The sequence below is a fragment of the Podarcis gaigeae genome (assembly GCF_964106915.1).
Source record: "Podarcis gaigeae genome assembly, chromosome: 8".
Classification (NCBI taxonomy): Eukaryota; Metazoa; Chordata; class Lepidosauria; order Squamata; family Lacertidae; genus Podarcis; species Podarcis gaigeae.
Genome location: NC_139684.1, coordinates 50280026 through 50292211, shown reverse-complemented (window position 1 = coordinate 50292211; position 12186 = coordinate 50280026). Strand labels below are relative to the sequence as shown.

The 12186-nt window shown below is 42.8% G+C and overlaps 1 protein-coding gene across 2 annotated transcripts in view; it reads left to right on the top strand.

Moving 5' to 3' along the window:
- Positions 1 to 12186, top strand: part of SLC12A4 (solute carrier family 12 member 4) — a 63004-nt gene that overhangs the window by 41885 nt on the left and 8933 nt on the right. For both annotated transcript variants that reach the window (XM_083749894.1, XM_083749895.1), the window contains 11 exons: positions 1428 to 1592; positions 1697 to 1795; positions 2925 to 2982; positions 3722 to 3896; positions 4540 to 4658; positions 6806 to 6904; positions 7297 to 7416; positions 8468 to 8572; positions 9664 to 9832; positions 11135 to 11330; positions 11835 to 12004. In XM_083749894.1, the coding sequence (XP_083606020.1) occupies positions 1428 to 1592; positions 1697 to 1795; positions 2925 to 2982; positions 3722 to 3896; positions 4540 to 4658; positions 6806 to 6904; positions 7297 to 7416; positions 8468 to 8572; positions 9664 to 9832; positions 11135 to 11330; positions 11835 to 12004 (1475 nt within the window). The remainder of the gene's footprint in view (positions 1 to 1427; positions 1593 to 1696; positions 1796 to 2924; positions 2983 to 3721; positions 3897 to 4539; positions 4659 to 6805; positions 6905 to 7296; positions 7417 to 8467; positions 8573 to 9663; positions 9833 to 11134; positions 11331 to 11834; positions 12005 to 12186) is intronic.

Below are 12186 nucleotides of genomic sequence, written 5' to 3'. Positions count from 1 at the left end.
AAAGTTTCCATTCCAGGCACATCAAAATCTTTTCCTTTGCAAAATTTGTCACCAATTCCTCCAGGTCAAGTGCTGATGCTTGGGCTTGTTCAGTTGATATAGTTGCCAAGCCAACTAGCCTCTTTTGCAACATTGTTGAGCATATGTGAGTTTTTTATAAGTTTGAACTTTGAGAAACTGCATTCAAAATACAAAATAAAAGTGAAATATTATCAGAAACATATAAGATATAACAAAAAGGAATCCGTATAAAACTGTGCCATTCAGAGGTCAGTCATGCGCCCCTATGAGATCTGTGCCCTAGGTGGCTGCCTAGTTGGCATAATGATGGCACTGGCACTGGTTATGAGCAAAGGCCTTGGTGAAGCATGTTTTGCATTCAGGAAGTCCCAGTGTCAATCCCCTAGCATTTATAGGAAAGGAAATACCCTATCTGAAACCCTGGAGAGCCACTGCCAGTTAGTGTGACACTACACTGAGTTAGATGGACTGGTGATCTGATTCTGCATAAGGCTGCTTCCTTCCTTTCTAATTATTTCTGTTTCTCAAGCAGTGTGCATTGTGCTTTACAAAGGCGCTTGCAACCTGAAATTCAACACAGGGGAGACTATGGAGGAATGGGGAAGGGAGAGTAAAAAGGGGAAGAAAGTGTGTTTCCTTCAGTTAAACATGCTTAGGTTTCATTAAAATAGTACAGAGGACTAAAGGGTATGGCAGAAGCTACACTGAAAATGTGGGCTTAAAGTAGGAGCTTAAAGTCAGTGATGTGACACACCTGAATGTTTGCAGCACACTGCTTTGTACTTAGGATCAGGTACAGAATTAACCATCCTAAAAATATTCCTTCTTTTGGATTTAAAAAAGAAATTCTAGACACTAAATTCTTAACTGCTTAGCGTGTAGAAAGAGTTCTGAATGAGTTCTCCATTGGTCATAGTGTGGAGATATGGGGTCCTCCTGTGAAGCTCTTTGCTTTTCCTAGCTACAGAAGGAAAAACTATGATTTATACAAGTTGTAGAACCCACTTGCTTTAGATGCAGAACCTGGGTAAGCTTGTGCCCCCCCCCCCCCGAGTCAATGTTAAATCATGACACGGTGTAATATGTCATGTGCTGTTGTTCATCTGAGGTTGTATTTACCTAATTTTAAGACCTGCTAAGGAACTGATGATTGTTATTATGTCTTCATATGTAAAACCACAGAATTCAAAGAGGGTGGAAACTTTTCCCCCCATGACTATGTGTGTATGAGAGAGAAAGAGAGATAGATACTCCTGAACAATAGGATACCTGATACGATATTTCTTGGACTTGCTAAAAAATAATCCTCTGGTAACATTTTCCTTGTGCCTAACAAAGAAAGTGGGCAGATGTTTCATTCAGTAAGTTATTTGTTCACTCTGTGCTCCTTTGCTCCCCCATCCCAGATAACATCTGGAGCAATTACTTGGAGAAAGGTGAGATTCTGGAGAAAGCTGGTCGCCCATCTGTTGATGTGGCTGGACATAAGAGCAACCTTCACCTTTACGTTTATGCAGACATAGCAACTTCCTTCACAGTGCTCGTTGGCATCTTCTTCCCATCAGTGACAGGTGAGAATACGGAGACGGGCAGATTTTTTATACCTCTGGGCACTTTGGAACTCTGTGTGTGGGAGAAGTGCTTCTCATTCCTACATTCTTGCTTTTCTTTTAAGGGATCATGGCTGGCTCAAACCGATCTGGAGACCTCAAAGATGCCCAGAAGTCTATTCCTGTTGGAACTATCCTAGCTATTATAACTACGTCTCTAGTCTGTATCCTTAAAAATTTTTTTTTTTTAAATTGTGGTGGTTCTAATACATAAGCTGCCCCATATTAGGTCAGACTGTTTGCCCATTGTGATGTTGCTGCAGTTTTTTTTGCAAGGGCCTGTCCTTGCAAAACCTAAGGGTAGGCCCTCACAGATACTCCACTGGGTCCACACTTCCCTTAGGTTCCTGCTGCCACCACCAACTGACTTGGAGGAAGCAGTAGGACTCTCCCTTTGTATGCCCACTCAACCCCAGCTCTGCTTCACACTGGAGTGGTCTGCTTCCTATTTAAGTGAGGAATCGAGTAACATTTTCTTATATAATAGTTTCTAACATTTCAGGATTCTACACTAATACAGCTGCCTCTGGCCCTAGCTGTTATCCTAACACTGCATATTTTGACATCTATTATCCTATGTTCCAACCTAACGCTTATCTCTGTCTAAGTGTCATTTTAGTAACTGGTCCCATCTACAAGTCACCCCCCCCTTTTTTTTAGACCAGGGATAGAGAACCTTTTTGGATTGTCAGGTCAGATCTTTACCTCACCCATCCAACCTGCAGGCCAATTTTGACACTTTTCAATCTTCTGGTGTCATTTTGATGCCAAGTGACTGTTAGGTGGGTGGTCCCACTTGCATATTACAGTTGACTGGTGTGGGGGTGTGTGTGTGCTTTGTCAGCATGTTCTCTGAAGGACATGCACTGGTGAAGTAGCATCCAGCAGGATTGAACCCTGCCCATCACCATGCCCATCAGTTAATGTCACCCAGTGACACGAACTGATAAACAGGTAGACGTAGATTTGAGGAAATAGATTCACAGGCCTAATTGGACATTCTGGTGGGCTGATATTGACCCGCAGGCCAAAGGTTCCCCACCCTTGCCCATAAACGTCTGATTTACCCATGCAGTGCAACATTATGCAGTTTGAGTGGCACTGGCCCATGCTGGCTGGGTGTGATGGGTGTGAGAGTCCAACAGCATCTAGAGGGCCACAGGTAGCCCACCCCAACTCTATAGGAATATATAAGGATTTTTATGGCAAGTATTATAGTTATAGGGATGTGTTGCGTCTTACTGACACTGTCAGAAATCAGGCTGGTTTCTTTAATGGAATGTGCACCTTCAGATTTCAGCTGTGTGCTGCTGTTTGGTGCTTGCATTGAAGGGGTTGTTCTTAGAGATAAGTAAGTAACCATTAAATTTCTGCTTTACTTTCATGTGTAAAACGATGTGGTCAAAATCATGGCTTTGCCTCTCATTTTTGCTGTGTGAAATTACCTTTCTCTTCAGCATATTGCAAAATGGCTGTGATCTCCTCACCATTTTATTGTTTGTGATAAGTCATTGTTTGGCTTAGCATTGTGTGTTAACGGGGACACTGTCGTGGGAAGGGATTGCATGGCATCTGCAGTCAAAAATAACAGACATTTTTGTAGCCAGCTACTTTTGCATCTGAAATTGCATATCCAGTTAGAGATGTGAGCCACCAAGTCAAAGACCATCTTCATATATCATTTTGTATATCCACACTGATCCCCCAGTTATTTTTGTGTCTCATCATTAAGTTAGGATCATTAAGCTATTTCAGTTTTAGGATCTGGGGCTATATCTGAAGTTTCCTGTGTACTTAAGAATCGGGTAGGGGTGGGGGTGGGTATGTTGAGGGCCATATGGTCCAACCCCCTGCTAGATGCAGGACATTCAAAGCTTGAAGGTCTCCAGCAGATGGCTGTCCAAATTCTACTTAAAGACCTCTAGCAAGTAACTGTTGGTAACCATTTCATTATGCCCTAATATTTAAAGCATTAAATTTAAATTCCTTGCATGAACAGTAACTCATTTTGGGAACTAAATATTGAAATTTCCATGGGAAAATACTTTTCACCATTCTTTTCAATCGACTCGTTCCCATCTTTTCTGCAGATATGGTGATGCCGTGAACAGGAACTTAGTGGTGGGCACCCTTGCATGGCCCTCGCCATGGGTCATTGTGATAGGCTCGTTTTTCTCTACTTGTGGAGCGGGTTTGCAGAGCCTCACTGGTGCCCCGCGGCTGCTTCAAGCAATCGCCAAGGACAACATCATTCCTTTCTTATGGGTTGGTACATGTTGCGCCAAGCAAGTTCCTGGAAAAGAGGCTTATGAATCTGGGAGCTTGGTGTGCTCCCTGAGGCATAAATAGGGTCCTAACAGGAAGCAGACTCTTTGACTGAGAAAGCTAGATTCCATGTCTTTTAAGAAAGCAAGCTTTTATTCCTAATTAAAAATAAACCCAAGGAGGGAACTCTAGTGGGGTAGGGGTGAAGAACCTAGAGGGAAAATACTACTCTTGCTAATAAAATTATTAGTGAGCTTATGATAGTCATATATACTGAGCAGTGGAAAACTGGTAGCTATCAGAGAGCTAGCCTGTTTCAGGCGTTCACTTTTGTTGTTGGAAGCAATTATTATTATTATTATTATTATTATTATTATTATTATTATTAATCTTATCTCTTGTGCATGTGAGGGCTCCCTACAGATGTTCTAATGAATGTTTTTTGGGTGGGGGAAGGCTGAGATGCCTCCCCTTGGAGCTGTAATGCATATTTTGATTCTTCACAAATAAATGCCTGGAAAGTACTACACTCTCTCTCCCACCTGCCTCACTTCCAGCACAAGCTTTAGATGCTTTCTATAAACTATTCAAAACTTAAATGAGGCACTGCAAACTCATTTTGTTCTGCAATCTCTTTTTACAGGTGTTTGGCCACGGGAAGGCAAATGGTGAGCCAACCTGGGCCCTTCTGCTCACTGCACTGATCGCAGAACTCGGCATTCTTATCGCATCCCTTGACATGGTGGCCCCGATTCTTTCTATGTGAGTTTTACCCCCAGAAGTTTTACTGCCATAAGATAGGTTTTGTATTAGCAGCACTTAATAGAAGCAGACCAGCTGTGTTAAAGTTTTTTTAAAAAACCAAATTTTAGTGGGGATGAATTTTGAAGGCAAGGATCACAAAAGTCACTAAGACCTCCTGGTTCTTTGCTGTGGCTAATGGTTGTAACTTTTTAAATCCACTAAAATGCCCCTTGGAATGATACTGTGTCATAACTAGGGACATTATGGGGAATTAAAGATGGTAGCTGGTAGCTAGGAGGAGCCAGGAAGAAACGCACCAGTGATTTTGCACCCTGTAGCCATGAACTAGCTGGAACTAGCTGAAAATCTGCTCCACACTTTGATTGCCTGTGAGTCTTGGTGAAGTAGGAGGTGCCATTATACTTCAGCTTTGCTTTTCCTCATAGACTTGTCTGCCCAGGAAACTTTGCATACCACAGGCAATTCTGGAAATTGTGCTAAAGTGCACAGTTGATTTTGTGGAGACTGCTGACCTGGCCCATTGAGCTATAGAGTTGTGTATGTACTAAGAGTGTACCCAGTAATACATGCTGGCTGTGCACTGCAGAGGAAGGTGGATAGTTATGAACAAGCTTATTTCAGAGAAAACAAGTTCTCAGGAACACAGTTTATGTGTCTTTTTGGAAAACTATTGCAGCATGAAACAGGATGGCAATTCTATGCTTCTCTGCTTTCAGCGGTCAGTTGTAGAATGTAAGCCTCCAGCGCCACTTAGTGGTGGCTCCAGTTTGTCACAGTTAAACAAAAGGATTGGGAGGTGTTCAGTTCAGGGGTAAAATGCCACCGAGCCCAGCTGCCATAGCAATTTATGGATCAATGAGGCCAAATCCAAGTTGACAGAGTCAAACCCTGATGCTAGGTAGTTCAGACCAGGATTGAACAATGTGCAAAGGACAAGAGCGATCTTGGCCCTGAATGGGAAACCTGGACTTTGAAGTCATCTAATCTTCCTTGCTGTATTATATTATATTGTTTTAATTAGTGTTTTTATAGTTGTTCTGATTTTAAGTGGAGTGCCCTATCTGGGTGGATGGAGCAGCCAAGTAATTTCGTTGTCCCTGAGAGGGGGCAATGACAATAAAGATATTATTATTATTATCTGAATTTTCATCACTCATATGCTTCTTCCTATTCTGGGTTAGGAAGCGACAACATTGATAATATTGTAGTCCAGGCCTGCACAGCTTATGACCTACAGTGCTGAACCAAACCCACCTGCCATGTATAGTGGCTTGTCAGCTGACAGGCAGCCTCATCTGATTTGCAGCACCAAGAATACCAGGGCAGGTGGCTTGATGTTTGGCTTGGTGGCTCACATGTTGTACAGGCCTGACTCTAATGGATGTCAGCATTTCACCAGGGATAAAATAAAGTTCCACACGACATCCTTTCAACTCCCTCTAGGTGTAATAATATAAAACATATTGATAGCACTTTCTAAGTGTCTGTAGTGTTTTGCATGTCTTGCAACATAGGTCAGTATCATAGATTCAGTAGGGGAGTAGAGGTGCAAATGAGAGAACAGTAGCCTGCCCTAAGGGCCACCTGTATAGGTGAGATTTGAAATTGGGAATTCATGGCTTACACTTCTGGCCAGTGCAACAATACACATGTGCCAAGGCCTGCAAATTCCCTTGAACTCTAGGGCTTGACTAGAGCTGGTAGCTGCCATATGTTGACTGGGCCAAGGCCTGGGTAATTAGGAGGGGGAGAGAGAGAGAGAGAGACTGTCTTTGATATAAATTTGTATCATTCTCTTCTCCTAGTGGGTTCAATTCAGGATTTTAGCTTTGGAACATATGTGAGGGGTTGTCTAAGCCATCCATACCCAAGAAAGAATTTGAACCTGGATATATCCAAATCGAAACCTCAATACATGCGTATCCTACAGACTTACAACAGTACTGTATCACTAAAGTTTCTCCCCAAATATTGGAAATTTTAGAAATTTAAAAGCAATTTAAATTGGTTGTGTTAATTTAAAACCCCTCCATTTCCTCACTGACATAACTTAATTATGTTAGTTGTGAATTCTGTGCTTTGTTCTCTACAGTGGGCCCAGACCTAAATGTGATGTATTTTTCTCTGTTTCCTCCCTCAACTAGGTTTTTCTTGATGTGTTACTTGTTTGTCAACTTAGCCTGTGCGGTGCAAACACTCCTAAGAACTCCAAACTGGAGGCCCAGATTTAAGTACTACCACTGGTAAGTTGAGAAAAAGAGAGTGTGTCTCACAAGCTTATTCATATGTCCATTTGACCCCTCCTCATTAAGGGTTAGGGCACTTGAGAGTCTGTGAAAAGCCAAAAGCAGAAAGCTAAGAGTTTTGGAAATGCTTTTCAGCCCACCATTTACACACATGTGCCCTTTGCGTGATTACAACGCAACATCAGGTGATGATCTGCATGTGTGAATGAGCCATCACTGATACATAAACATTACAGATAAGAGTTCCAGGATCACCTCCAACACAGTCCTGTTCAGTGGAATCTGCACATTCAGCTGCCAGTCACCAAGGGTAAAGAAATCAAGGAATGCCCATGCATGTTTGAACCAGCTCTAAATATGTGCTAACATTTGAGTTTTGTTTCCTTCAGGGCCTTGTCCTTTTTAGGCATGAGTATCTGCCTTGCGCTGATGTTCATCTCCTCCTGGTATTATGCTTTAGTGGCAATGCTCATTGCAGGCATGATTTACAAGTACATTGAATACCAGGGGTAAGTAGCTTCTGATCAAAATAACATGATAATGTGATTGCTGGGTGAGGGTGTATGCATGCACACAGAGCTATCCCTTTAACAGTAGCTATACCCTGGGAAGCCCTGAATTGGATCTTCCAAAGGATGCTTAATTCTGTCATTTAATTTCTGAATTGTTAAGGGTTGTGTCCAACAAAGTTGTTCTATTCATGCAAGGTTTTTTACTTGCACAACAGAGCTTCCCCCTCCCCCCAAAATCTGCTCCACAGGGACAGTTCTTGAAATAGTGGGAGCAGAGGAGAGGAAATATCATTGTGGAAGTCTTTGGGCAAACGAATAACTTTGGGCTTGTCCACACTTCTGCTTGTCCCGTGCCTAGAAAACTGAGTGGTTTTTCTGCTTGCCCTGTGCGTTCTAGGCATGGGTCCAAGGGGTTTTGTCTTTGCCCTGCTGCTTTCCCCTGGAAAACCTGCTCTTTAGTTTGAAATCAGAGCAAATGTCAATCCAGAGAAAACCCAATTGATTTTTGCTCCGATTCAGCGATAAACAGTGGGTTACCCCTTGGGGAAACAGTGGGCAAGTGGAAGTGTGGATGAACCCACCCTTTGAAAGCACATAGTCCAGTGAATGTTCTAGAAATATCTACTGTTGCATTGTCCTCTCTAAGTGGTTCTAAACCTGGCCAGTGTTAGTGTGGTAGGAAGGGGAGCATGTGGCCCTTCAAACATAGTGTTGAATTCCCACCACCTGGAAGTCATTGTCTGTGTGGCCAAACGGTAAGGAATACTCCCTGTTATATAGGGAGAACTCTGGGAACTTTATGTAAACTGTTCTATGATTTCCAAAGGAAGAGTGAGATACAAGGGTAACAAACGGATAGACTATCAAGGTCTAGCTAAGGAAGCCCAGCCAGATGGGCGGGGTATAAATAATAAATTATTATTAAATTATTATAGTCATGGGAAGTCCATTTATACTGTGAGACAGCAAATAAGTGATCTAAATACATTTTTTTCTGGAAAGGGAGTCGTGCCCTAAGTTGGCTTAATTTTGAAATTGTGCTTTACAGGGCGGAGAAGGAATGGGGTGATGGGATCCGGGGCCTGTCTCTAAGTGCTGCCCGATATGCTCTGCTGAGATTGGAAGAAGGGCCCCCACACACCAAGAACTGGAGGTGACTTCTTGTTGTTTCTTCCCAGTTAATTAAATGGAGAGTTGAGTTTTCCCCAGATTCTGAACTTGCATGAAATCAAAATAATGCTTATTTTGCAAGCCCCTTGATGCAGGACTTTTTACTTACTTTAAAAAACATGCGTGGAAGAGGCTCTTATGTGCAGATTCTTCCCCCCAAATACAAAAATGCTGGGAGATTGTCTGCAGAGAACTAGTAGGAGCCAAACTGAAGACAACCAAAATGAAACATTTCAGCAATGCACAGTTTTAAGCTATGAACCTCTTGCCTTGGATATTGTAATTTTCACATAAGGTTCTGTTGCTTCTTCCATCTCCTGCCATGTCACCATATCTAATGTCCTCCTTGGGTTTATGCAACTAAAGATCACACCCTCGTGCACACCCTCCACTTCTCCAAGGCTACTTATTGCAAGGAAAGAGTTATAATGAGAGAGGTATAGCAATTAGCCAGTGTTGAGCAATGATTAAAGTGTTGGACTAGGACCTGTCAGCCATTCATGAATGAAGATCACTGGGTGACCTTGGGCCTAGCCATCCTCACAGGATTGTTAGAAGACTAAATAGGGAGCAAGTAGCCATATACGCCACACTGAGCTCCTTGGAGAGAGGGAGAAGAAACAAATGGTGTTGGAACTGTCTTTCAGACAAGTTTTTCTGCCGTTACTGAGCTTCTCATGAAGGATTGCCTCAGCATTCTAGGAACTAATATGAAAAGCCCTGTCATAAATCAAATTGTTACATACTTTCTGGCTGTATGGTCCTCTTTTATAGAAATGTCACACATGTTGCACAAATAAATATGGTGATCCAGCTGTCTCCCATCCTCCACCCCAGTCAGCCCCTTGAAAGTCTGGGTGGGTAGCTTTATTTAGTATGCAGCCTTCAGCCTGTTTGGCTTAGATTTAGATGTGAACTTCTCGTGTGAACTGAATTTTTGATGAGCCAGTCTCCTGCTGAAAGCTGTCTGGATATATAAAAGCCAGTTGGTGAAATAGCTCTTCAATGCTCCTTAAGAGCTGCTTAATATTCAAAAACCTGGCCCCAAAACCGTTTCTTTTCCTCTCTTTTCAGACCGCAGCTGTTGGTGCTTCTGAAACTGGACGAAGATTTGCATGTGAAATACCCCAGACTGTTGACGTTTGCTTCTCAGCTGAAAGCCGGCAAGGGACTGACCATCATTGGAACAGCGATACAAGGCAACTTCCTGGAGAGCTATGGAGAAGCACAGGCGGCTGAACAGGTGGGCGGGGGAGCGGGGAGGCTAAACACAAAGTGTAAGTATCATGGAGCATTTGGCAAGAAAGTTTATATGGCTTTCTAAGGCCTGAGGCTCCATCCAGAAAAAGCCTCTTGGCAGGCAAGCAAATCGTTTTCTAGCCAGTAATATGTTTTCAGTTTTTTCTAAGGCTACAACTGAACCAAAGACTAAAGAATGTCTGAGTGCAGTGTTGTTTTGTTTATTCAAGGTTGTTTTTTTCCCAGCAAAGGCTGTGTGTCCTTCATACTGGAAAAAAAATTAAATTCTCTACCAAAAAAGTGAAATTGTGCTGTGTCAATGAGACTTGTTTCTGGGCTCCATTTAGAGTTCTGGTCTTGAACTTTATGGCTTGAGATCAGGACCTTTAAGTTTGCTTGTCAGTACAGACTGACCATTTTGCATGCATTTGACTGGCGTGTGACTGCCCAAGCATGTGCCATTTTCGGCTCCGAAAGGGTGTGGAACGGGGCAGGGGCGGGGTGGGCCTACACATGCAATTACCTGATGCAACCCCTGCACAAACCGGGAGTTGCTTATACACTAATATTTTAATCAGGGACCTTTTCCTGGGTTTCTCTGCCATCTTGAGTTATGGTGAGAGGTTGCTGAGGAAAGAGCTTTCTCAGTGGTGGCAGCCGTTATGGAATGATCTACCTAGGAAGGCTGGTCTGACATCATTTTGGTTCTAAGGCAAGACTTATTTTTCCCTCAGACCTTTAAAGTTAACTTTTTCTGTTTTGTCTTTGCTGGTGTGCATGTGTTATGCTGTTCTACATATTTTTTCATGTATTTTTGTAAGTTTTTTTCATTTGTTTTCTTGTGTGTTGAAATTTCATAATCTGCCCTGGGAATCTGAGAGGAGAACAATAAAGAAACAATCATTTAAATGCATACACTTAAAAGTTATGCAAATAGATCGTACTGTGCAGGTTCTTGTTATTTGCAAAATTTATGCTGTATATTCCTTCTTTGTTACCAATTTTATTCCATTTTTGTTAGTTGTGAGTAGAGAGCAGACACAGGCACCATTTTTCCAACCTTCAGAAATCTTGCTCAGGCATCGCTCTAGACTCAGGTATTTCAGCCAACAAAGCCACATATATAAATCTATTTCTTGGAAGTCCCTGTACTAATTATTCTTTTGGTAAGGAGGAACCTCCCATAAATACAAGTCAACATGTGCAAGTGGAGAAATCTGTTTTGCATGTTCTAATGTTTTTTAATTGCCCCATGAGAGTTGACCTCTTAATGGGAGACACCTTAATCCTGTTGGCTGTCTTACAGACAATCAAGAATATGATCGAGATTGAGAAGGTGAAAGGATTTTGCCAAGTCGTCGTAGCTAATAAAGTCCGGGATGGCATTTCCCACTTGATACAGTCGTGCGGATTGGGAGGCATGAAGCATAACACAGTGGTCCTGGGGTGGCCATATGGCTGGAGGCAAAGTGAAGACTCAAGAGCCTGGAAAACCTTTATAGGCAAGTTCTTAGGATGTTGGTTGGTGTTCTTGCTCTTGATGTGTGAAAAATGCTGTAAATTTGGTTTCTCATAGTAGAAAGCCCAATTTGGGGTGGAATGGTGTGTTTCCAAAAAAAAAGAAAGCTTGCCTCTGGAGTGGTAGCATCACTTTGAATTCCCCCTTCCCCATTTATTGCAGCTGGTGTTGACTTTCACCATGCTTTGATGCCATTGTGTGTATCTCTGCCTGTGCTTTGCATCAGTAGTGGCTGCTATCCATTGAATCTGGTAGGGTGGAAGGCAGAGTGGCCAACATGAGATGGAGCCACAGCCGATGAGAGGCTGAGCCAACTGACTCTAGTCTTCCTTCCATCCTCCTCCCTGTTGAGTTCTACAAGAGCAGCACTGGGACTAAGAGGGAGGAAGTGGACAGCCAAAGCCACCCACTAGTAGGAAGGCAGATTAGTGGTGCACAACCCTGTTTGCTTTGTATTACAATGCGTCTTTATTCCTTTTGCCTCCAGACACTGTACGCTGTACAACTGCAGCCCACCTTGCCTTGCTGGTGCCAAAAAACGTTTCCTTCTACCCTGGCAATCATGAGCGTTACAATGAAGGGAACATCGACGTCTGGTGGATTGTGCATGATGGAGGCATGCTGATGCTGCTTCCTTTTCTGCTCAAACAGCATAAAGTAAGGGTGCCAGGAGCTAGAGGGACAGGTTGGGCCCACCCATTTGCTTGTGTATGTCAATCCAAGCTGTGGAATACTGGCCACGTTCACACCATACATTTAAAACGTTATGATACCACTTTAAACAGTCATTGCTTCCCCCAAATAATTCTGGGAGCTGTCGTCTGTTAAGGGTGCTGACA